Raw genomic sequence first — 26,813 nt, 5'->3', positions numbered from 1 at the left:
GAAATCAGGCTGTTTGAGTCCTACAACTTTTTTCTTTTTCAAATTGATTCGGCTCTTCTTGCATATAAATTTTAGCCTCAGTTTATTAATTTCTGCATATAGTCCTATTGAGATTTTGATGAGGATTCTAGTCCTTTTGGTTATTCACACATTGAATGTTGCCAGTACTTTTAATTTTTTTTTTCCCCTAGAGATACTAGTTTCCATCTGGTTTAATTTTCCCTTCATCTCAAAGGACTTCCTTTAGCATTTCTTGTATTGTAGACTTGCTGGCAACCAACTCTCTAAGCTTTTGTTTAGCTGGAAATGTCTTTATTTCACTGGCGCTTGATAGGTTTTTTTGTTTTGTTTTGTTTTTTACGTTTAGTATTTTAAAGTTGTCATTCCACTATATTCTGTATCCCTTTGTTTCTGATGAGAAGTCAATTATTTTTACCATCCTTTCTGTGTATGTAATGTATCTTTTTTTCCTGGCTACTTTTTGTATATATTTTTCTTTATCTTTGGTTTCCAGCAGTTTGCTTAGGTGTGTTTAACTAGAATTTATCTGCATTAGGGTTTTTTGAACTTCTTAAATATGTGGGCTAATATTTTGAATAATATTTGGAAAAATTTTAGTTTTTTAATGCTCCAGCCTTATTCTCTCTCTCTCTCTCTCTAATTTTGGAAATCTAATTACACATATGGCCAATGCTGATACCGTCCTACATGCCTGCGAAACTCTATGTTTTTAAACATTTTTTCTTGCTCTACTTCAGTTTGGAAGATTTTTATTGATTTATCTTCAAGTTCACCAATCTTTTCTTCTGCACTGTGCAATATGCTGCTAATCCCATACAAATAATTTCAGAATTTATAATTCTCAGTTCTAGGATTTTAACTTTTCTTAGTTTTGATGTCTGTCCTGAAATTCTCCACCTCTTTGCTCATTATATTACTCATTTTATCTAGGTTATTTACTATATTTATCACAGTTATGTTAAAGCATTTGCGCACTTCGACACTTGCATTATCTTTGGGTCTGTTTCTATTAACTATTTTTTTTTTTTCTCACGGCAATGACGCTTTCCTGCTTCTTCACACATTTAGTGCTTTTTAAATTTTATACTGGACTTTGTTGACCATGTATTGCAGAGGCTCTGGGTTCTTTATCTTCTTCAGAAAAGTGTTGGGTTTTGTTTTAACTAGTGGTTAAATTACTGGTCACTCATCCTTATTGTGTGGAAGCATGGTTTTAGGCTTCTTTTGAGCGGGTCTGTTGTGATTTTTCACCTTTTAGACTTTAGTCCTTGGACGTGGTCTTTATTACGAACACGTGAGTCCTCTGGGGTTTCGACAGAAAGACTCAGCGGTCACCAAGCTCCTCTCATGTGGTGGAACTTGAACTCCAAACTCTGCTTCCCCAGCACTGAACAGCTTCTGAAATCTCTGCTCGTTCCTGTAAGCTGCTTTTTTTTCCCCCTGATAAGCCGTACATGTACAGTTTAGAAGTCAGCCAAAGGTTTGAGGGGAGTTTATATTCAGATTTTTAGGCCCTTTCTCTGTGACTCTGTCTTTTCTGGGATTTTTTCCCCTCAACTTCCAGCTACCCTGGGAGCCCAAACCCCAACCTGTGATTCTTCAACCCAGTAAGACTGTTGCTTTCTGCTTGAGCTTATAGTCTCTGTATCTGTGCAGTCTTGGAGACCCTTCTAAGGCAAAGCCGGGAAATGTGGGTAATTTCCTTTTTTTCAAGGTGCATTCGAAAGAACTTCCCCTTTTGCTATTGGTTGTTCTCAAGGTCTTCCATATTTAAAAATGTTTTATCCCGAGTTTGTAGCTGTTAGAGGCAGGAGATGTAGTCCAATATAATTACTCCACCATTACTGGAAGCCAGAGTCTAACCAGTCTTTTTCGATGGACATTTTTGTTCTTCATTTTGGACTTTCACAAGTAACACTGCCATCGGATAGCCATACAACTTGACCAAGTCACATCCTAGTGTAGTTTTGTGAGCAAAATAGAATAATTCTTAACAACAGAATCACTAGATCTAAGAGTATGTATACCTTTAAAATTTTGCTAGAAATCGTCAAATTTCTCTCTAAAAATATTGCAGTAACTATGTTTGGGATGCTAGTTCACCCTCTTGTTCCTAATTGCTACGGAAGTTGCGTCAAGAATGGGCAGGTAACCCAGGCCTACGCCAGCCTGGATGCAGGCCTGGTCCTATGAAGTAAGCGTTATGGTGAGAATGAAGAATGGGGCTTTTGTCTCATGGTTGAGGGTAGAGAGACCTTCATTCTCTCAGGACGTTGATGAGGGAAGTTTTCATTTGGGCCCCCACCTCCCATGAGAGAAGCCAGTTTGAGGACAAAGAATTATACATAAGGAAGAACAGAACTGAGAGAATCAAAGAAAGACAGAGCCATAGTCTGCCGACTTTGTGATCTGCTGGAGAAAATCAGTCTTGAAGTTCGTTCTCTGTCTAAACTTTCTCATTATGAGAACTAGCATCCTCTCTTACTGTTTATGCCAGTTGGGTTTTCTGTCATTTGCAACCAAGAGAGTGCTAAATCATACGCTCAGATTAGCTCATATTCTTAAATAATAGGAATGCAGTGGTTTTTTTCTTCTGTGGATATCAATTATTGAAAACAAATTTTAGACATAGAGACAGGACGTCAGAGCTTCCTAAGTGTCTCATAAGATTCCAAACAGAAACTGTGTTGCAATTAATGCAAATCTGCCCCAAAAGTTCAGCCCACACAATTTTATGTCAAGCTTGTGACTAATTAGGGAAAACGAATAACAGGCAATTAAATCATTTTATTCTATTATGTGTAAAAAGTAGTCTTATTATTTTTTCTTAGTTATGAACTAAACTGTGAGAGTTGGTTTATGATTTATGGGAGTTAGTCAAGTATAACGATTAGGAACATGGATTTTTCTAATCAAACTGGGCTCAAATCCTAACACTGTCCAATTGTGTGACCTTGAACGAGTGAGAAATTGAACTCTTTTGTGCCTCAGCTTCCTCAGAGGCAAAAACAAATTAATAGGGACGTTTATATTTAGGGTTCTTGATGACAGTTGAGTGAAAGTACATTTTAACGGCTTAGCAGAATACTTGGCAGTTAGCAAGCCATAATGTTTGCCATGATGTTTTCAGTTTTATGGTTACTTACTTTAAAAAAAAATGGTTAAGCAACTTTTGGGTGGCAAAAGACCGAAGTTTAGAACTGCAGAATATAGAGGCTGAAGTATAAGCCCTACCGAGCCAAGATTTGTCTTCCACGGCCACTGAGAATTTTACTATCTTATCTACCTCTGGTGTGTTTCTAAAGAACAGAGATGTTAATAATTGGATATACTTCGCTTTTGAGGATTTTTGAGGCCAGAATTAAGTGCTAGAGAGATCTAGCTTAAAAAATTACCTTGGAAATCAGCCAAAAATCTGGTTCAAAAGCAACAGACTATACCTGAGTGCTTCACACTAGTGACTACTGGCAAGCAGTGTCATGGTTGGAAACGGAGGCCCTGGGGCCAGTCTCCCTCGGTTCAAATCCTACTTCTGCCACTTTTTGGTTATGGGCCCTTGGGTAAGTTACTCTGCCTCAGTTTCCTTGTTTATCAAAAGCGAACAATAAACATAGCATCCTTAGTTGGTCCTTGTGAAGATTAAACAGTGCAAAGTGCTTACAACAGTGCCGGGCACAATATGATCTTTAAAAGCATTAGCTCTCTTTCCGTTTTATTGTAAGATGGTTGTTCTGGAAACTGTTACTTTTTTTCTCCATCAAAGTTCTGTGATTTTGCTCCAGGTCATTTCTGGATCCTGTTACGCAAACAGAGTGTTATGAAGGGCATAGAAATGGGCCATTCCTCAGACACCCTCAAGTGCCTTTCTCCAATGCTTCCACTAGGGAGCAGCCCAGCCTCAGAGGAGGCCTTAGAGACAGGCCGCTCGCAAGCCAGGTCTCATTTGGGTCCATATCTTCTTGAACTTTTGGGTCTATGTGGATTTTTATGAATTCCTGTTTAAAAAATCATCATGATAAGCAATAAAAAAAAAAATAAGTGAGACTGTTTCTGGACAGGACTTCAAACCAATTCCTTTAAAAAACAGGTTTAAACCTGCCAGCTATCAATGTAAACACGAGGCCAAGGTGATGGAGCAACTTTTGGTTTCGTTCTCTCTTTCCATTTCTCCTGCTGTTCCACCCTTATTCAGTATATAGTTATTCATTCTTACACCCAGCGAGTAATTCCTGAAAACCTTCTATCTGCCGGGTACCAGGAACGCAGAGGTGAAACAAGGTGAATCTGGCTTCCGCTCTCAGAGGCGCTGATCGTCTGCTGGGGCAGACGGACGTTAAATGAGCCACGCACTGATGACTTCTGTCTAATGACCACTGTGGTAAGACCTTGGAGTAAAACTACAGGGCCGTGCGAGCGCACCGAAGGGACACCGTAATGTTCCTGAAAGGTTGGCATGTCAGCGGTGGCTTCCCTGACGATGAGGCATTAACTCTGCGGCAAAAGCGTGGACATTGGCTAGGGGGAGGGCACAGGGGGGAAGAGCCTTATACTCCTTCGAGACGTATTTATAGAGCATCCGACACTTGTTCCATCCTTTGCCCGGTGCAGAGGAAGTAAGGCAGAGTGATGTGATGTCGAGGGACTGGGGGCGGGGTGGCCGCCTGAGATGGGGGTGGGGAGTGGTGAAGTCAGTCCTCTCTGAGAAGCTGAGAGCCGAGAGGAAGGGGAGGAGCCAGCCGTGGGGAAAATCCAGGACACGGTGTTCTGGGCAGCGGAAATAGCACATGCAAAGGCCCTGAGGCAGGCGTGATCTCCATCGACACCTTTGGGCTGCAGCAGAGTGAGGGAGGGGGCGTGGTAGGAAGTGAGATCTGAGAGGCAGCGGGGGCGGGGGGAGGGGTGGGCGTCTGATCATGTAGGGCTTTGTGGGGCATCGCTAAACATTGGGGTTTTCATTGCGCGGGAGGCCATCGGGTGTGTGCTGGGTTTCAGCAGAGGAATGACATAGTTCATTCAGTTCACCAGGTGTCGAGATCACCTGGGCTGCTCTGTGTGCCATAGGGGGATGAATGTGAAGGTAGCGTGTGGTAGACAGAATCATGATCTCCCAAAGATATCCCATATTAATTCCTAGACCCTGCGAAGATGTTAGGTTACAAGGCCAGGGGGGGGAATTAAGGTAGCAGGTGGGATTAAGGTTATTAAGCAACTGCCTTTATAATCAAGAGAGAATCCTGGGTGGCCACAATGTAATCACAAGAGTCCTTAAATGGAGAAGAGGGAGAGAAATGTGTCAAAACCAGAGAGTTAACGATGCAAGAAAAGAGTCCAGTGGCCATTGGTGACTTTGAAGATGGGAGGAGCCAGGAGCCCAGGGGTATGGGCGGCCTCTAGAAGCTGGAAAAGGCAAGGAAGCACATCCTCCCTGAGAGCCTCCAGGAAGGAAGCAACCGTGCCAACATCTTGATTTTCGCCCAGTAGGACCGGCTGCAGACTCCTGACCTCCAAAACTAAGATAAGAAGCGTGGGTTGTTTTCAGCTCATTGAGTTTGTAGCATTTGTTATAGCATCGATCAGAAACTAATAACCCAGGGAGACCTGTGCGAAAGCCGCTGTCATTGTTTGGACGAGCTTTGGTGCTGGCTCTGGTATCAGGAAATATTTATTTACCTCAGCTACAGAGTGCTGGGATCTGTGTTAGGGCCTCTTTCATGCCGGTCCTCAGGCCATTTGTTGCCTCTGCAGTGACAGGATTTGGCCTTTCACAAGTTCCTGTCCATATACTCCTCACTTGGAAGCACAATGAGTCCCTGGTACACAGGATTCCGTGTCACCTGGTAGAATCAACACTTGGTGACCGTGCCAGGAGCAGACAGACAGCTTTGGAAGACTAAACGGCAGAGCGCCTCAGTGAACCAGTGTATGAGTGTGAACTGGGCAAGTGTGCACTCGGACCAGAAAGGGACGCACGCTGTGACTGGGCCATTGCAGGTTCGACCTGGCCGCTCATCTGGGCTTTGGGACAGGTACACAGATGAAACCCCAATGCCTGATACAAAAAAAAAACACACAAGAGCAGCTCTGTACTTCCCGCTCCTGACCCTCGATAAATAAATCCCTATTGGAAGAAATAGTAAGCAACTCAGTCTCTATTAGAAAGGGGATTCCTTCTTTCTGCAGCTTCTCTGGGGATGGTGGGTGATGCTCAGGTAGTCCCCATGCCTCTCTTTGTATCTGTCAAAACTAGAATTCAGTGTCTTGGTTTCAAGACCTGTTTTTATAGGGTACCTCCCCAGGGCCAAATATTTGACGCCCATGAATATTTTTTTTTAAGGATCGATAGTAACCAATGAATATGGACACTGTCCTAGAATAATTTTTTTTTTTTTTTTTTGTAGTCAGTGGCCCAAACTGTTTCTCATACTTAGAAGCCCAGGTATAAAGTTACGTATCAAGATACATGCGTAACACTGTTTTGCTGAACGCAGCTGTCCTGGCCTAGGCCAAAGATAATTTGCTGATACAGGAGCTGAGGCCAGCGATTTTATGTCTGCCATCTGCTTCTGCCCATAACTTGTGGGCAAAGACAGGCAGGCGGACATCAAGAGTCCTATCAGTCTTAGCAATGCACAGAGCTGCGGGCCAGGGAAATCCGGTCCCCGGGGCTTCCCGCCTCGGGTAGGGCCAGTGCTCCCTCCCGCAACGAGGCCGCGTGACGCTGCTTAGTTCTCTCGTGGCTCCTTCTCATCGTGTCTGTGCCTGCCCCCTTGCTAGGCTGCGAACCCTTCCTAGGGGGTCTCTCTCTATCATTTCGGAATCTCCAAAGCCTACCTAGTCCAGTTTCCGTGGCTGAACAGGTGCTCTGTAAATAAATCACGGTCGAATGAGGAAATGGACCACAGCACGCGGAGATTGTTCCAAGGGCTGTTCGATGACTTGGATCCCGCCTGTGGCGGGCGTGGGAGGAAGCAGCGCGCCGAATGTGGACGGTGGTTTTTCTTTTTTCCTGCTCAGCATCGGTCTCTCCTCCTTCTGGTAAAAGCACTCTGGCTTTCCTTTGGGAAACCAGCCTTCCCACACCCTCGATCCATAAAGTTTGGGTGGAGCCGGCCTCACCCTGAGTTCCGCTGGCTGCATGGTGACCCAGGCCCGGCTGAAGAGCACGCCACACACACACCCCCGGCCACAGCATGGATTTGTGTCGGAAGGGCAGCCACACCTGCTCGTTAATGGCTGCTGTCCGGTCGATGGGTTAGTTCCAGTTCCAGTTGGGCATTATTTTGAATTTAACAACCTTCCCCACCCACCCCCCACCCCCCCACCCCCGTCCCCCCCACCCCCGCGCGCCCCCTGTAGCTGTTAGGGAAAGAGATACTTTATTTCTAGGCCTCACTAAGCTGGTAAGATGAAACCCGAAGCTGCTGGAAACCATCGTGCCACTATGAAACCAAAAATGAACTCAGGAAGTCGAAGCTGAGAAATTGGGAGAACGTCTTCGTAATGCTGAGCGCCAAAATCCAGCCATGCCTGAAGCTGTCTGTGGAATTTTCAGTTATATGAGCCCATAAATTCTACTGTTTGTTCCAGCCATTTTATCTTTTATTTTTTTTTCCTCGGTCACTGGCTACTGAAGGAGTCCTCTGGCTGATGCTCTTGGTCAGTCAACGTTTCTGACTGCTTTTCGGAGTGGAGCAGGGGCGATCTCAGCCTTGCAGGAGGCCCCAGAGAAGTCCAGCTTCTCACTTTGTCAAGATGAAAGCTCTCTGCCAGGCCCTGGGGGCCCAGCAAAAATCAGACCCCCGATTGATCCCAGATAGCTCACTTAGTGCCTTTAGTGGGATCACATATTCAGCACCTCCTAGAAGAGCATTTCAGGCCATAAGTTCGTTCCAAGGTGATGCCTCTCTAGCCCCACCCTGAACCTCTCTATGTTCTTCCCTGTCGGCTGAGGCTGGTATCCCTGAGCCCAGTTTGGTTGTGAGAGTCTCGAGGACTCTGGGAACCTCAAGAAAACACAGTTTTCACACCATGGTAAACAGGCTTACTTAAAACCACTTTTATTCTGCCTCTCAGCAACACTTGGCATTTTTTGATTTGGATAAAAGATCAGGGAGCCAGACGCAAACAAACAACCACCAAGATGTCAGAAACAGCAGTCAGGATCTGATAAACCGGAATGATGTTTGGATCTCTGTGTGCTGAGAATTCATAGCCCTGATTCAGTGTCCTCCTGGGACAAAGGCTGGCTCACGACGGACAAGTGGGTGCAATGACAGGTGGAATCTGATGTCCATCAGTGTTTAATTTTTTTTTTTGCTAGGGCCTAGGATTTTAGCAATGCCTGAGATTCCTCATAATCTGAGAACAAGGCTTTTTATTTGTGTAGCACTTAGAATTTCCCTCCAGGGGCATTCACATCTATTATGGCGGTTAATTCTCATAGCAACACTGAGGTAAGTAGGCAGTTCTTATCTCCATTTTCCAGATGAAGAAATTCGAGGCACAGAGAGGCTAAGAAACTTTCCAGAAACATTTTTGCGTAGCCGGTTAGTGGCAAAAAAAAAAAAAAAAGGCATTGGAACTCAGGTGTTTTTACTCTCAGCCTCATGTTCATTCGTTTGTAAAAAGCTGCCTTTTCTCCTGCTTAGGCAAGTTCATTATCACTGTTTCTAGTATCAGTTCTCGAAGTTATTTTTGCCATACATACATATCACCTGTCGTGTTAATCATTTGATATTTTCTTTGAGTCCACTGTTCTCAAGTAAATTTATCTGAACAGAAATGATATATCAAATCCCTAAGCGGAAACCATAAATGGAAGGTAATTAATAAGAGAAATACAACAAGAACCAAAACCATGTTTTTAAATTCTGTCCAGACAGAAGACTTTGAACCGGAGGTCTGCTCTTTCTTTATCAAGAAGGAAAAAGAGCCAAACACCAGAAATGTATTAAGAAGCCGTGAGCACTAAACAGAGACTTTCTCCTCGCTGTCATCAGGATTGAAACAGAAAAGGGGAAACATTCCTTGCGATTCACCGTCACTTAATGCGTGTCTGTAAACAACTTAGAAATTATCTCGGGTGCCACCCGTGGGTGCCCCTGGCGTTCCACGGTACACGGGGTTAAATTAACGTGTTGTGGCAGGCAGAATAATGGTATCATTAAACCAGGCCAGTCACACCTACAGGCTTACACTGGACAGAAGAGAAATACCATGGGTGGGATTTCCAAGTGGCATCCAGGAAAACCAAAGGTCTTGCCTGAGACTTGCTAAAAAAGAAGAAGAAAAAAAAAGTTTGAAAAAAGCACATCCCATAAACACAGCCAGAGCATCCTCAACACCGGGATGGTGAAAGTACTCGTGTGTTTCGAATTGACCTCCAAGTACATTTTCAGATCTGCCTGAATGAAAAGTGAGGTCGAGATCAAGGTCGAGTTGACCAGAGGTGGACAGAAAGCATGGGAGGGGAGCCATTAGAGAACGTGAGACTATGACAAAAGCCTCTGTGTTTGTCTTTGATGAGGGACGAGCTACCGAAGACCGAAGAGGAGCTACATGTAAAAATAAAAAGACGAAATGCACAAATTCAGCTCTGTTCGACATGCTGCAAATGTGTGTACTTGACATCGCAAACGCCAGCGTCCAACACTCTTCCTAGAACCTCCTTCTTCCCACTAATCTGGAATCACCCCCTCCACCCCCCTCCCGCCCCCCGCACCAGAACCCCCCATTAAAAGTAATAAGGTTTCCTGAGGCTTGCCTCTGGACAGAGGAATGGACGCAAAGGCTTTTGCTAAACTGAAACAGTGAGACTTGATTTTTTTCGTTTTCTTTTTTCTTTTTTCTTTTTTAAAAACCAGCGACTCTGGTTGATCTGATTGTGTTGGACTTTTTTTTTTTTAAAAGTTCGTTTGCCAGGGACCTGCCTCTGGAGAGTCCTGGAGGAAGAGATCTCCCAGTTGGAAGTCGAGGATCCATTTCTCAGAAACTCCTTTGGGGTGAGTGTGGACGAGGTCCATCCTCCATGCTGGGGGTCTGACTTCCGGCTGCTCAGCCTCTGCGTGGTGCAAACAGACAGAGTGAGAAAGAGAGAAAGAGGCAGGGCTGGCCTCACCCAGCTTCCTTCCTCCATGGCAGTGACTCTGATTTAACAGGGGCTGACGCGGACCAGCGGATCCGCATCCTTTGGAATCTGAGCACTTTGGAGAAACAGATTGTGTTTGGAAACATATTTTCTTTTAAACGTGGTACATGTGGAGAAACCAAATGATACCTTCTTAACGGGTTAGTAGCATTTGGCGTACCTCTTCCAGGCATTTTTTTCTCTGCATTTAAATCCATAAATAGGCACTTAGAAATTCATCTTATGGATGTGTTTACGTATATGGGATCATGCTGTTTGTGTTTGTGTGTGTGTGTATAACTTATTTGTTCGTTCATTCAATAAATATTTACATGCCAGGCGGTGCTCGAAGTGCTGTGATAATAACACAGAACCATGTGCCGGGCACCGTGCTTTATGCAGTTGAATCTTCACAGCCCTGGGAGAGAGGTACAGCTTTATCCCCATTTCACAGATGGAGAACTGAGGCGCAGATTGGCTTAAAGACGCGCCCAGGGGCACACAACTACTTAGAAGCAGAACCTGAATTTAAACCTCAGTAGTCTAGCTTCAAAGTAAGCGCCTCAAAGTGTTATGGTCTGTTATTATGGGCAGTGGCAGAAATGAAAATCTTCCCAGAGTTTTCATTCCCATAGGAGGAAGCAGACCATAAAAATATATATTAACATACTATCTATAACTATGTTAAAATATCTAGTATATAAATGTGTAAGTTTCTACTGAATATATATAATTTAGAATGAATACGATCTACAAAATTTATAATAAATATCACATGTAAATTAAATACTAAATAAATTTATAGAGACATTTTTAATATAAATAAATATATAATTTCTCAGGGAGTGGTAAGTACTAGGGGGCAGAAGGGAGTAGGGTGGGCAGTGGGTGTTATTTTAGCAAAGCCGGCCAGCAGGAGCCTCTCTGCTGAGGTAACCCACGAGCGAGCATCTGAAGGAGAGAGGGAAATGAGACGCGTGGATTCCAGGAGGAAGAAAATGCTAGGCGGCGGGTCCAGCAAGTGCAAAGGCCCTGCGGCAGGAGCGTGTTACTCAAAGGAGCGCGCGTCCCTGGGAGGAGTGAGGGGAGAGTCCTGGGCGATGAGGAGGGAGAAGTAGCAACCAGCTCGTGTGGGAGCCATGGGAAGCCATCGTAAGGGCGATTTCCCTGTTTGGACGGCAGCGTATTAGATTCCACCCTGCAAATAAGCCACTGCGTTACGTAGCTGTTTTCATACTGATGGACCTTTAGGTTGTTTCAAAGTTTCCCCTGTTTCAAACATAGCTGCAGTGAACATCACTGCACATCCTTGGTTCTCAGCTGTGGCCCTAAAATCTACCAGCGCCTGGTCCCATCACCAGAGGTTCTGATTTAACTGGTCCAGGGTGGGCCCTGGGCACTGATATTTTTTTAAAGCTCTCTAGGCGATTCTCACGTGCAGCTAAGGGAAAGGAACTATTTTACACGCCTTTTTGTGCACTTGTATCCAGGATGGATACTGAGAAGCAGGATTACTGGGTGGGAGGGCACATGGATTTTAAAGTTTAACGGGTAGATCCAAATTGACCTCCCAGAGCCTGTCCCAATTTACTCTTCCCCCAACAGCGTTGTGTCCAGTTCTCGCACTCTTGCAATTAGCCTTTTTGTTTCTATTTGGCAGACAAAAAAATATATAGAATTTCATTGTTGCTTTCGTTTGTTTCCCTGGTTACTGCTGAGGTCGAAGATCTCGTTCACGTTTATTCTGATTTCTTTGTCATCGTCCACCAGTTCACATCCTTTTCAAGGCAAAAATATTTCCACCATTGATGATGACTTAGGTGTGACGTGTCGTTACCTCACCTTATCTGAACCAACAAAGAAAGGCCCCCCGACCTTCTGCAAATAGGTCATGTTCTTCATTTTTCATCAATGAATCACAGAAATCCTCTGAAGACACATCTGCGCAAAATAATCTAGGGAAAGCCTTACTCCAGCCAATACTATAGGAGAAAAAGATGGAGTTGCTTTTATGTTTTTGCTTGCTTTTTTTTTTTTTTTTTTTAAGACGAACCAACCCTTAGTTGACCTCGCAGATTGCAAGGACCTTGTCCACTTACAATCCCTTATTTTTTTATTTTTATTTTTTATGCCTACAGCACCTGGTCTTCCTAGGTAGTCTTTCATCCAAGTACTTTCATCCAGGCTCGACCCTGCTTGACTTCCAAGATCAGAAGGGATCGGGCTTGTTCAGGGTAGCATGGCCGTAGACTATATGTGCTTACTTTCAATCCTAATGCAACTATAGGTTACTTTGAGGCCAGAAAGGACTCACACCAGTCCGTCTATAAGACAGAAACTTTATCAGTGCAGAAGGGGTCAGTATCTGCTAATTCTCTGCCTGCCAATGGGAGACAGTTGTGGGACCCTTAACCTTCTCTAGAGATCAAATTCTTCCTTCACAGAAACCTTGGAACACGAAAACTCTTATTTCTAGGAATGAGAAACAAGCATTTTTAATACACGGCGGGGGCGTGGATGGGGATGTGACTCCTGTTCCTTCGATGTGAGCTCGGAGCCTGGTTCCAGTGTGTGAACATACGGCCAACTACCTCAGCTGGCACTCAGCCCAAGGAATGTCATCTCTTCCAGCCCCGGAGGGAACGCTGGCTCTAACGGGCAGGCAACGGCACGGTGTGTGAGTCTCCAATAGAGCACGCTCCTACGGACGCGTCCAAGGTTAATTTTGATTTTACTCAAAGCTCACCTTGCGCCCTGACATTATAACCTCACCCCCGAGTAAGATGAGGAGGCCCCACTCAATATCGTTTGTCATCTCTGTGATAGCCAGCGCTCGTCTCCCTCAAACCCGACCTTCGTCATGGTCAATTGGTTTCGCTGCTAAGGAAGTTCCACTGGATTCCACCGAGCAGCTGATAACGTGACCTTGAACCTGACCACGAGGCGAGGAGGAAGAGGAAACTTGGGAGGCGTGTAAACTTTCTAGGGAGTAGGGGGGCAGCAGCAATCATCGAAGCTTCCACCAGCTATCTTAGGAATATACAAATGTCCCGCTTTGTGGCATATGTTTACAAAAGTAAGAATGCGCCCCAGTAGTAAATGCAATGCCCTAGAACAGGTTCTACAACTTTAGAATACTTAGAACTACTTTTTGGGGGGTGGCGTGCTTGCAGTAATGCATATTTCAGGGCCACTCGGGGTCTTGATCGGGGCCCAGGATCTGCGTTGTTACAAGCAGCCCAGCCAAATCTGTCATAGGCGGCTCTGAGGCTTTGCGAAACAACTACAATAACCTCACCATGCTCGAATTCTCAAGGCACCAGCGGAAAAGTACAAGTGTGCAGACCCGATGGTTTAGGCTGGGGAACTGAACGGTTAAGGGTCGATAAAGAGCCTGCTGCGGTATTTAAACGCTTCACCCCCGATCCGCTTCTCCGTTTGCAGGGAAGTTTCTGACTTTGAGAGGCTGAAAGTTTCTGATTCCATTTAGAAACCTTGGAACGCGAAGGCTCTTATTTCTTAAGAGTGACAAACAGGCATTTTTAATGTGCGGTGGGGGGCGCGGCTGGCTCTTCCTGTCAGCAGAGCCCTTCTCTCTAAAGCAGTGGGATATTTTAGGTCCGTGACTCGCAGCTCTTAGGGGTTTGCTGTCACAGAACTATCTGTCTTTGCTCCACAAACAAACACTACATGCCCTACACAGATATCCTGGAAAACGAGGATGAGTGAGAGCTTTTTATAGAGCTTGGGTTAAGACGATCACAACCTGAGTCTCTCCAAGAAGAGACACTATCTGGGATTCCCATCATTTGAGGGAGAAGAGATGAGCTATTGTTTTCTCGAGAAGGATAAAAAATAATTTTTAAAAGGCCAAGGACTTCAAGATTGGTTATAGTTTTGTTGATAAGGATACAGGATAAGTTTTTAAAAGGCAGGACTTCACAATTTAAAAAAAGGCAATAGCTTACTTCAGACAGTTTTGTTTGTTTGTTTGTTTTTAAAATGAAACTCAGAAAACTCACATATTCAAGGCTGTTTGTCTCATCCCAGCTTGGTCAGCTCGAAAGTCGAATTTCCCCAGCCCCTCTGTGGAATCGTTGTGGCCTCTTGGTTTATTATGAGGGAGCCTCCCGCTGTGGGTACATCTCCTAGGTGGAAACCCGACTCCCGTCCCTGGCACAGAGTTAGCTACAACACACTCGGATGATGAGTTTGCTGATATAAGGAAAACTGACCGCTCCATTATGGCTGGCTGCACTTAGCATGCTCTTCCTTTTGCATTTGGAACGGAGGAAGTGTGCCGGGGTTTGACAGAGAGTGTTCGGCTGACCAGCTGTATCCAAACCCCAGGGTGGGAATGGGGAGGCAGAAAATGCAGATCCTTGGGCCTCACTGCCGACGTAGCGAGTTGGAATCCATTGAAGTGGGGCTTGGATGTCAACTTCTTCTAAACCTCCCCAGGGAGCCCTTATGCAACTCTCTGGAACCTCTGCTTTGCCATCCACGTCGTCCTAGAGCTGGGAAGTTTTATTTCAAAGGATTACTGAGAAGTTGGCCTTGTTATTGGTCTTAACAGAGGACAGAATTGGTTCCCTCCTCTAGTTTCTGTTCTCTCTCTCTCTCTCTCTCTCTCTCTCTCTCTCTCTCTCTCTCTCTCACACACACACACACACACACACATACACACACTCACACACACACACAGAGTTTCTCCATGGATTCTAACTCTGGAAAACTTTTTTGTATTCTTTGATAACATGGAGGGAAAAGTACTATCTAAAAAGAGCCTGACCATACAGATAGGGAAGTAATTCTGTCCCCACTCTGTGGATAGGGAATTCGAGGCACAGCGTTTAATAACTTGTCAGGGTGGTCTGTATGGCAGAGTTGAGATCTGAATCCTGGTAAAGCTGGTGCTGAAGCCCAGGCCGTAACCTCTGTGAAACACTGCCTCTTAGAGAAGAGATGGAGAAGGGATCCACTCTCATATTTTATAGCTACTAACAAAACTTCAGTCACAAGCATATATACAGCCGTGCTTTGTCTCCAGACAGAAATATTTATATTAAGAACGGAGACTTCTGAGTCCCTTGTCAAACTTCTTGGATGATGTCTAATGGGCACACTGATCTTCGAGAGCCAGAGACTGTTGCTAGAGGCTCCAAGAGGCCGTTGTGGTTTTCGTATGTCTTTGTTTTGTTTTCAGCTCTCACCATATGTTTAAGCAACATGAATTGATTGTGAATATCTAAAAGTCAAGAGGTTTGAAGTGAAAACCCAGCTTTTCTAATGTCTTGAAAAATGAGCCCCGTGGTGTCTGCATCCTAAGTGGTGACAGTTCCCTGGAGCGGCGTGACGGCTGCTCGCTTCAAATTGTGCTCTCCGGTTCGCCACAGTCTCCACCACTCCCTACTGTCCCGCAGCCAGGCTGCTTCCTTCCTGTGTGTTCCCTGCTCCTGAAGCCTTTTGGTTTTGTTACCCTTGGCTGTGACTCATCACGTGTCTTTCTGTAGGTCAACAACTCACCATTCTACCCCTCCCCCTCCGCCCCCCGCCCAATACATCAATTCTGGAGGTAGGCACAAGGCAAGCGCCATCTCCTGGCCTTTGTTCTGGAGTGTGCTTGAAGGGACGTGTCGTGGTTAAGGACACAGTTTCCAGAGTCAGATATCCCAGGTCGGAAGCCTGCCTTTACCACTAACTAGCCGTGAGACATCGGGCAAGTCTTCGATTTCTTCACTTCTCTGAGCCTCAGTTTCCTCCTCTGCAAAATGGGGATAATACTCCCTGCCTCATGGGGTTGCTGTGGGGATTCAACGAGGACTAATTCATGTCAGAGCTCAGAACAGTACCTGGCATACGATAAGCTCCAGGTCAGAGCCAGCTGCTATTATTATACCCCTCTGAGCTCAAGCACCGATCTGGGCAGTATGTATTTTCAGAATCCCCTAGGAGGTCGGCCAAGACTTGGCCCCGTTCCTTGGAACACCAGCCTCTGAGTTTGGCTCCTGAGTTCAAAGGCTCGAACTCTATTTAGTAGCATCTTAAATTCTGAGGTCCTCTCCCAGTCACGTTGATAACGATGGTAATAATAGGGTTAATACGTGGTTTGCATTTTTCTGCGTGTCCTCTAAGGAGCGGAGGCTAAGCTATACAATCTGTGGGTCATTTAATTTACTTCCACAATAGCTTTATTAAATGGAGATTACTACAATCCCCATTATACATAGGAGGAAACTGAGGTCGAGGGATAGTAAGCAGTTGGCTGAAGGTCTCACAGTTAGTAAGTGGTAGCGAGGGGTCTTACACCCAGGAAGTCTGGTGCCAAACCCGCACCACAAACCTCACACTCCATCTGCTCACACACACACAAACATGCTGTGCCTTCCTTAAAGAATAAAGTCAGGTGCATTCATATCTATTCTCCAACTGTCTTCTCCTTCGTAGACCAACGTCATTAATTTTCCATCTTCTAGGCAAGACACCTTGAGGTTCCTTCAATGTTTTAGTGTCCTTTTATCCTCTCTTGGGCCAAAGTCATCTGCTTTTTCCTTTGTGACATCCTGTTTTGACATTTCCTCCTCCATCAAACTGCCCCTGATTGCTCTTGGGTCTGGCTCGTTTGATAGGAAGTTGACTGTGACACATCCATTACGCATTTGGTTGCTGGGGTTGGGTTGGCCGGTCTGGCAGACTGAAGGGTACCGTCTTCCTCCCTCACCCACCCGTGAACCCTCCCTGAAGTCCAGCCGGAGAGTCCGACCTTCTCAGCTCAAGGGAACAATGGATGAATAACTGCTGCTCTGGCCAAGGAGCTGAAGGGTTTCCTGTGGTTGTACGGTGAGACAAAGATGGATCTGGGCTTCCCATTTCTGAGTCTTGGTTGTCCATCATGTGACCCTGCCCTCCACCAAACTTCTGATGGAAAATGTCATAGGCTCCAGCCGACGGGGCCCACCTCAGCTGGTTGGAGAAATCAGAACAAATTTTCCTACTCTAGAGAGAAACATCAACAGCGCCCATCTTCTTATGAGACGAGAGCTCTTTGGTGACACCAAAAATTTGTGGTGGCCCTTCTCCTCTTAAACTAAGAACATCGTGCTAGTTGAGCACACAATCACATAGGGAATTGTGTGGCAGGTCAGGCAAAAAGGCAGAGCAAGTGATAATCCTAAATACCCCATTTATTCTCCCACATTTCCCCTTTTCTTTCTTTCTTTTTTTTTTCAATACCAGTTCATTTATTTATTTTTCATACTATATATACATTTCCCATTTTCTTACAGTTAGGTGGAACTGTGTGATTTGTTTTAGCCGATAAACTGTGAGCCTTAGTGACATCTGCCTTTCCGGGGCTGAGGCAGTGGAAACCCACGTGTCATTCTCTGGTCCTCCGTCCCCCTGCTGGAGCTCGAGGAAGCCTCATATTCTCCATCAGACATTGGACAACTAGGGTCTGAGGGACAACAGCCTGTTTTTGTGAATAAAGTCTTATCCAACACAGCCACGCCCATCATTTTCATATTGTATGTGGCTGCTTCTGTGCTAACATGGCGCAGTTAAGTAATTGCGACTGAGATGGTGACAGAGACCATATGGCCTTCGAGACCTAAAATATTGATTATCTGGCCCTTTATAGGAAAAGCTTGTTGACCTCTGTTCTAGATAGAACAGCTACACTATGGTGACGCTTCTGGTAGCATGGGACCCTGAATGACTGTGTGGAGGAGAGAGCCTTCGCAAACCTACATGGCGCATGTAACCACAGCGAAGAAAAAAATGAAAACGTTTTTGTTTGGGATTTGTTTGGTACCGGAGCATAACCTAACCTATTCTGACAGATTCCAGCAGGAATTCAAGAAAAGGCATTTTACAACTGGAGGGATTTTTACAAAGCCTACTTACTTCCTTGAGAAGTGAACTGCACAAGAAATACCGATGATGAGAAGGCCAATGATGATGGAGGCGATGGCCACCCACTTGGCATTCCTCCCCAGCCGCTTCGATCCTTCGACATCTCCATTGTTGTAGCTGTTCAGAGACTGGGGGACACAAGAGAAGAGTGGGTGATGACAGACAACCCGCAAGGAAACACATGTGCTGCTTAGGTGGATTCGAGCAGGCAGCGTGCAATCACCTCCTCCAGGAAGCCTTCTCTGCACTCCCGGGCTGTGTTAACTTCCCCTCCTGCATTTCCTGATTACTTCCGTCTTGGTATTTACCAAAGCATATTAAAAGGATCGATTTGGCTCTTCCCATTAAAGTGTAAGTGCTGTGTGGGCAGGGACCATTATCTCTCTTGTTCAGCACAGTACTCCAGGGCCCAAAGCAATATTTGTCATGGAGGAGATGCCTGATAACTATTTGTATAATAGAAGGATGAGCGAGTATGTTTGTCTCATCCATTAGAACAGGAGTTTACAAACTATGGCCCATGGGCCACACCCGGCCTTCTGCTTTTATCTATAAAGTTTTACTGGCAAATAGCCACATTCATGTATTTACTATTGCGTGTGTCTGCTTTTGTGCTACAACGACAGACTTAAGTAGCTGGGGCAGAGACCTCACTGCCTACAAGGCCTAAAATATTTATTATTTGGTCTTTGATGGAAAAAGTTCTCCTCCTGCACTAGGTTGATCCAGGAGGTCAAGGACCTTGGCCGAACTGCTTACCTCTGTGCCCAAGCCAAGCTGTCATTCAATTGGTACCTAACTCATGATGTTAAAATATTGAAATACTTGTGTACCAGCTGGTAAATAGCAGCTACCCCTCCCGATATCCCAGCCACCCTGGCCCCTCTGAATTCCCCCAGACCTCCTCACAATCCAGCAACTTGAGGGGTACCACAGGGTCCAGCAGATCATTCTTTCTGATTCTGTGCTCCTGCCAAACTTGTTAAATATTTTAAATATTGCCTTTGTTGCTAATACTTTGAGCAGTATCAGCTACATTGCAGCAGCTTGAGAAATATATATTGGCTGAAAGAATATGTCTGCTTCTCTACAGAATATGAGTTTGTTAAGGGCACCGGGGGGTCCCCCTGGAACCTAGCCTGGGGCCAGGCAAAGTGGAGGTGCTTTGAGAATACTTGCGCCGCTGAGCCGAAGGCCAGATGCCGCCCTTCTCTTACAGTAAGCCTCTCTAGCACAACTCCCACAGCAGAGGGATCTCCCAGAGAGTTGTGTTGCAGCCCAGAGCCCAGAAATACACGTTCGTACGTTACAGACACGGAGACTTAATCAGCGCCGCGAAGTGTAGATTTCAGTGGGAACCTCTGTTTTTCATCCTGAAATCACAGCCCTTGAGTAATAATCACTCCTCTTCCTGGACTATTAAGGGGGATTAGGCATATGCAGACAATTAAAAGCCAGAGAAACACCCAGGATACCGCAGAGCTTTCTGCTTCCGGAACCTTCCATTAAATCTTGGAGCCGGGCCACCTTAGTGAGCCACGGGCCGGGAGACTCGCAATGAAGAGGACTTGCTCTCAGCCCTCCCGCCGGAGAATGGGAGGGTGGGAAGCTGCAGTGACTTCGGGCACTGCCCGCCGACGCGTTCCAGAAACCCGAGTCCTGACTTGCGGAGTTCTCGACTCCGGGTGCCCATGAGAAACACTCGGCTGTTATTATTTAATAGTCTTTTTAATACGGATAGGTGGGCCCTATCCTGGATTCCGATGTTACACTAGTGACGGGACCAGACATCGGTTTTTTTTAAAGCATCGTGGCAAAATATGCATAACATAAAATTGTGCATCTTACCTCTTGCGCGCCTAATTCAGTGGCACTAAGTACGTTCACACTGTTGTGCAACCATCACTATATCTCGTCATCTCACACTGAAACTCCGTAGCCACCGAACACGAACTCCTCATCCTTCCCCTCGCTCAGCCCTGGCAACCGCCATCCTACTTTCTGTCTCCATGACCTTGACTCCTAGGTACCTCACATGAGTGGCATGTGATAGTCGTCTTTCGTGACTGTCTTATTTCACTTAGCATAATATCCTCAAGGGTTGTCCACGTTGTGGCACGTGTCAGAGTTTCCTTTTTACGGCTGAATAATATTCCGTTGTATGTATGTATCACATTCTGTTTATCCATTTTCTGTGGACGGAGACTTTTTCTTTTTCTTTTTTAAAGCTTCTGAGGATGGAAAACCTTTGGTCCGGGCAGCTCTCCTTAATGTCCGGCAGGGTCAAGACGCTCATCACCTTAAGATTTATCCCAAGGAAGTATGTCCCACAGCGTGAGCTCTAAACCATGTCTCATCAGCTATGAGCATTAGAGCAAATTATCAAGCTTTTTAAGTCTCAGTGTTTTCTTTTGCAAATTGGGGGCAAGTGATAGCAATTTCTACACATTGGAGGAGCCAATGAATTAATGCACGCATTGGCCCAGCATGTGGTCTATGCTCAATAAATGTTAGCTTTCATTGTAAATTGCTATGACATGTCTTGTTCTGCCTCTGAAACTGAAATCCTTGGAGTGCAATGGAATCATCCGGGCTACTTATCAGAATCACAGGTTTTCAGACTCTCCCCGTTGCTGGAGCAGAATCTTTCTGAGGACCCAAGTTTCAGAAATTCGCTTTAGAGTCTTTACAATCAAAGTCAGTGCGTGTCATTTCAGAACCCTAACTTCTGAACTTATAATTCAGTTTTAGAATCATGTCGATTCAGACTCTCCTACGCTGATCATTTTTCTGTTGTGGTACCTTGGAAAACCCAGTTTTGAGATTAGTCATGATGATGTACCTGTGTTGCTATTAATCCGAGGAAAAATAATGGAACGCCCTCTGTCCCCAAACATCGTCAACTCCTGGCTATTTGGATGAGAAACCAGTTTCGCGTTTGCAGGGGCAGTGATGACAGAAGTGGGAAGGACAGGTACAGCCATCATCTTTGCTTTGCCTTTGAGCATAAATGAATGGGAGGTGTGTCCCCGGGCCACTTAACTTAATTTGGTACAGGTCAGCAGAACTGTGTTGGTGACCTGGCCGAGGAAGAGTTGGTTGCAAGCCCCTGGCAAATCCTGCCCATCCTTCAGCACCTGCTGCCAGTCTGGCTTCTTCTATGTGGCCGCCCTCTCTGCAAACCCTCATTTCTCTGAGGCTCATAAGGGAGATGCTGAATCATTCCAGGAGTGGGGCATGGTTGGCCTCTTGCAGTATCAACTGTGGATACTTCTCTCCTCATGAGTTCTCTTATGAATTCATTTCTTCTTCTGGTTCTTGGAGAAGGGGCTGCCCAGGGGAAATCTGTTGGGTAAATATGGAGGTGGTGGGGGGTGGGAGAAATGAGGGTGGATACTCTAGAATTGTAATATTTCACTCTAAAAGACTTCACTGCTGGACGGTCTTGGATTCGGGGTCGAGAGCTAACAATGAAGCAGAAAGGGACTGATTCCCCCTCCCCAATTCATTGGCTGTAATTCTTTCCTCTCTCAACTGGAATGGCACATTAGGGTCTCTTGGCAGATGCTGCAGACTGAAGTGGTACAAATGTTTTAGAGAAAATGCATGGTTCATAAATCTTTTTTTCTGAGGAGCTTAGAAAGCAAACCACCTCATCTGCTGTGGAAGAACTGGAAAGAAACGGGATGGCTTAGATATTTGAAACTTTCGTGATCTTATTCTTCTGCAAATTACAAATGTAATCCGTGAACATGTAAAGCATTCAAATCATATGGAAACATATACAGCAACCAGTAAGCTCTTCTCCCTATCTTATGTCCCAGAGATAAACATTGTTAGCAGTTTGGTGCATTTGTGTCTAGATTTTTTTTTTTCCCCCATGAAGAATATGAAAGGAAAACTGACACTTCTCCTGCTTTTGTTATGACTAAGCACATCATGTGTTGCAGTCAGTAGAAACAGCAATTTGCACCCTGAGATAAACCAAGAATTACAGGGTCTGTCTAGCCTGCATCCCTCCAATATTAAAACTTTGAGTATTTCCCATAAGTCTTGGCAAAGACAGATTTATCCCTGCCTTTTGTGTTGCTGATGCCTAAACATGGGTCACTTCCTTTGTGGATACTGTAATCTTCGGAGAAAGATACTGTTTTGCTCTTTTTTTAAAAAAATCATGAACAGACTAAGGTAAAACTTGGTAACCTTGGCAATTTTGCCTTTGTTTTCTTTAAATACTTGTGTTGTGCTTTTCGTTTAGCTAGCTGGCAGTTTTGAAGTTGGGACTTCCTTGCCTTTCTTTTCAAGTAAATTTTTTTCTTTTTGAAATGTTGCAGCCTCGCAGTCTTTCTCTGACAAAATAGTAATGATAACAGTAACATCGATTGAGCATTTATTCTGTGCCAGGCACTGTGTGAAATCCTTTTCAAGGATTATGTCATTAGCCCTCGTAACAACCCTATGAGGTAAATGCTTTATCGGTTCCACTTTACTGATGGGAACAATGGAGGCTTGGAGAAATAAAAGGGATTTGCCCGAAGTCACGTAGTTTGGTAAAGTGTGTGTGTGTGTGTGTGTGTGTGTGTGTGTGTGTGCGTGTGTGTCTGTCTGTCTGTCTGTCTTTATTCCAAAAATATGAATAGCATCATACTACACTTGTTCTGCAACTTGCTTTTTTCCACTTAATGTAGATTGGGCAGCTTTCCAAGCCAGTGCTTCTAGGTCTGCCTCATTCCTGTTTTCTTTCTCCAGTCATTCAAAATAATGAGTTCTAGCGACGGATTTCCTGGCTTTGCGTCACTCTGCGTTCTTGGAGCAAATCTTAATTTGTCATGGTGCATTTTTTGGAGGTAACTTTTTGTTTTCAAACAGCTTCAAACCATCTACGTCCATGCTGCCCTGAACAAGCCCGATCTCATCTGATCTTGGAAGCTAAGCAGGGTTGGGCCTGGTTAGTACTTGGATGGGAGACCACCTAGGAAGACCAGGTGCTATAGGCTTAAAAAATAAGGGATTATAAACTGACAAGGTCCTCGCAATCTGCGAGGTCAACCAAGGGTTGCCTCACCTTAAAAAAAAAAAATAGCTTGAAACTTACAGAAGAAGTTTTTATTCTTTTCCATGGCTCTGCAGTAGTCACCAGTAGTCACTTCAATGGTCATTCCTCACCCACAGACATTCAGTTATATATAGTTTGTAGCAATTACATAACATGCTGCAGTGGATACCTTTATTCGTGTATTTTTGTGCACATTTAAGCCTCTCCTTAGGATGGAGTCCGGGGAATTGGGTTGCACAGCCACCCTTATTTTAAGGTGTTGGATGGCAAGTTCCTGTCTCTGTTCATCGTGCACAGTGTGTTAAAAAGACGGACCTTTAGTTTCTTTCCAGTTTATTCTCCTTCATGAGCACTCAAGAGTCCCCAGTGGTGCCTTTTCCCTTCTCTTTGGGCCTGGGCTTATGCTGGAAAAATATGAGAGTCATTACGAAGCCCAGCAATTAGAGCTTCCAGGTCTTGGTCAGCTGCCTCGAGCCAGCAAAGGTCACATTTCGACAGAAAAGTGGGCGAGTTCCTTTCTCCTGCAGTAAATACTAATGATGCCATGGTCACTACATCTCGTCATTTCAGGTTCATTTATATCCCTTCCCTGGATGGACACACGAGACTCAAATACCCACTGAAAGAAGGTTGGTCAGGAGCCAGGAAGGAAGGTGACGGTTTCTACGCCCGACCTCAAGGAGACCGCAGCAGGGGGCAGCGAGATGGTGTCGAGAGGCGGCCCCTGGCACCCACGTTTCCAAGAGGGAGAGACCCAACGTGACCCCATACATTTTGATCACTGGAACTGAACACCAGTGTTTCTAATGTATTAGGAATTCACGACACGTTACATCGAGCGGCGAAGCTGTTCCGCCGTCCCGAGCCAGGAAAACGCGGGAAGTGCTCCATCCTCTCCCTCTGGTCTTTTCGGCAGACTTCTCGCTGCATCCCACATGAGACCGGATGTGACAGCGTCCCCTACGGGGCGGCCGCCAGGTGCGGGTCTGAGACGAAGCTCTGCAAAGTTATACTGTTTATATGCTGCGTTGGTGGCTCCCAACCTTGGCTACACCTCGGAATTACCTGGAGGGGCTTGAAAAAATTCCTATGCCCAAGCCTCGTCCCAGACCTAGGGATGGGACCAACAGCATCAGTATTTTTGGAATCGGACCCCAGGCTGGGAAGAATTGAGAACCACTGTCCTGGATGGATAGACATTCATTCATTCATTCATTCATTGGAAATATATTTATTGAGCACCAACTATGTGCGAGGCACTGCCGCCTGCCCTCATGGAGCTTACGTTCTGGTGAGGATGGAACATAAATACGTAAACATGCAAATAAACAAGATGATTATGGAATATTCGTAAGCTAGGAAGAGCGGGTGGGAGGGAGGGAGCTCTCGCTGAGGTCAGGACAGGTGCGCCGAGAAGGCACCAGGCCCGTGAAGAACAGGGGAGACAGAAGTGTGGCAGAGAGAACAGCGAATGCGAAGGTAAAGAGGTAGGGGAGGAGTCTGCGTCGCAGGCATTCAAGAAAACCCAGAGGGACGGAAATGTAGGAATGAAAGGGCGGAAGAGAGAGAGAGACCAGGAGATGAGGCTGGAGGTGAAGCCAGGGGCTATGTTATCATAATGAATTACCGCCTTAAAATAACAGTCAAAGTGTATCCCCCACTTTACAGATGAGACAACAAGGGAGAGAAGGAAAGAAATAATGTTTCTGCTTTCAAAGGCAGCTTGCCAAGGGGGCTACAGACTTACATAAAAGATGGTGAGTTCACTGACAAAGCGCTCACAATAACTACTTCTTTATGTCCCAAAGAACCTAAGAGCTAGATTTAACGCACTGTTGATAATGCAGCACCAGGTAGCTGGCTAGATTCTAACTGAATACAATTTTGGCCACTGAGAAAATAGGGCAAAAATATCTTCAAGCTGTACCGCTGATCTCCCTGACAAATATTCATACATTTTCTTTGTTCTTGTCTACCACCAAACCGTGCTCAGAATTTCCATCTTCACGCTGAAACAAAACTAGCCCCTAAACACAAAATAATAACAATGGAAAACATTGTCAGTTAGTTCTTATTTTGGCTTCCTGCTCATTATGGATTGAAGGCGTTAATACACATAAAGTGTTTAGAGCAGTGCTTGGCAGACGGTATCAATAAGCGTCAGCTATCATGTCGATATTAATATCATTATGTCATATGCTGATTGATGAAAGTGAAAATAAGTGAGCTATTAAATATACTTTGATATGTTCCACACTCCCCTTACTCTATTGCTCTCTCTTACAGCTGTGCCCAGTGTTTAGGAAAAAACTGGGTAAAAGTCAAGAGTTCTTCCATTAAGTCCTCTTTTTCCTCAATGTGGGACAGAAGACATATATATATATATATTTTTTAGGTGAGGCAACCTTTGGTTGACCTCACAGATTGCAAGGACTTTGTCAGCTTACAACTCCTTTTTAAATTTTATTTTTTATACCTACAGCACCTGGTCTTCCAAAGTGGTCTCCCATGCAAGTACTAACCAGGTCCGACCCTGCTTTAGCTTCCGAGATCAGACGGGATCGGGCTTGTTCAGGGTGGCATGGCCGTAGACCAGAGGCATGTTTCTATTACCTGGCAGGTAACAGAACCTCAGCAGCCAGTGGCACGTTAGTGGGAAGTAGCTTTTCCGGCAATCTCCTGATATCGGATAACACCCTATGAGAATAGAGCATAGGTCACTCGCGTGCATAGATGAGATGGGAGCCCCGAGTGGCCTCTGCTGGACACCCGTCCTTGGCTCCTTGTTGCCCCTGCAGAGAGACTCACATTTTAGGCCCTCTGGCTCCTGCGTGCCTGCCTCTCCAGCCTCCTTCGGAGCCTTCGTCCTTGTTCACTGTCTCCCTCTTTCCGGCCTCCGGTCATCGTCCAGGTCATTTCCTCTGTTTGGAGCTCTCTTTCCTCTCTGTCTCACGTGACCAGCGCCTGCTCCTTCTTCCTGTCTTGGCTCACATGACAGCCTCCTCCGGGCAGACTTCTCAGGCCACTGCATCTTAAAGCAGGTCGCCTGACCTGTGCTCCGACGCAGCCCCCGGTGTGTTTCCTTCACGGCTCTTGCTGTGAATTGGGGTTATTTTACTCCGTTGGCTATTGACCGGTTGAGCGTCTGTCTCTGTCACCTGACCGTGAGCTCCACGAGTGCAGACACCATGTCTCTCCACATTCGCAGCTCTGTGTCCAGTGTGCCCAGCTGAGGGCCTGACTCTCAGCATGCCCTGCATCCCCTTCCATGAGGTTGGAGTGACGGAAAACCAAACGGATACACAAACAAAGCAAACCGACACAGAGTTGGCCAGCCTAACTCCCCGACCAAGACAGCCAGTTATGTTGGTAGTGGAAGAACGGAGAGCAAACCGAGTCTTCTAACTTCTACAACACAGTCCTGCAGGGTGAGGCTCTGCCGTAGCCTGGCAGACACGGGGAGGTGGGGGGGGGGTGGGGGGGTGCTGTCTGCGTGACCAGAAGAAGGAATTTGGGGTTTGAGGTCAAGTGCTCCTGAAAGAATTTCAGTCCCTTAGCCTTTATTTTATAAGTCAGAATCACTGACAGTTCTTCATGTAAATGGAACCCGCCCCACCCCCCGATATTTGCATGTGAATTACGCTATGCCTCATTTTATTGCAGACAGTGTTATACAATAGATGTAAGCATCTTTCA

At 45.5% G+C, this 26,813-nt stretch overlaps 1 protein-coding gene and 2 pseudogenes across 1 annotated transcript in view; 1 reads left to right on the top strand and 2 right to left on the bottom strand.

Annotated features, from left to right (window-relative positions):
• Nucleotides 1–9,755: 9,755 nt before the first annotated feature.
• Nucleotides 9,756–26,813, bottom strand: part of TMEM233 (transmembrane protein 233) — a 32,589-nt gene continuing 15,531 nt past the window's right edge. The window contains exons 2-3 of the mRNA XM_016149552.2: nt 18,053–18,189; nt 9,756–10,081 (exon numbers count right to left, since the gene is read on the bottom strand). Of these exons, the coding sequence (XP_016005038.1) occupies nt 10,075–10,081; nt 18,053–18,189 (144 nt within the window). The 3' untranslated portion in view covers nt 9,756–10,074. The remainder of the gene's footprint in view (nt 10,082–18,052; nt 18,190–26,813) is intronic.
• On the top strand, nt 22,940–23,058 carry LOC118603240 (annotated as a pseudogene).
• LOC118603206 lies at nt 25,591–25,710 on the bottom strand (annotated as a pseudogene).

This window comes from Rousettus aegyptiacus, unplaced genomic scaffold (assembly GCF_014176215.1).
Source record: "Rousettus aegyptiacus isolate mRouAeg1 unplaced genomic scaffold, mRouAeg1.p scaffold_m13_p_5, whole genome shotgun sequence".
NCBI classification, from domain to species: Eukaryota; Metazoa; Chordata; class Mammalia; order Chiroptera; family Pteropodidae; genus Rousettus; species Rousettus aegyptiacus.
The sequence above is the reverse complement of the archived record's forward strand: the minus strand, read 5'-3'. Positions and strand labels throughout refer to the sequence as shown.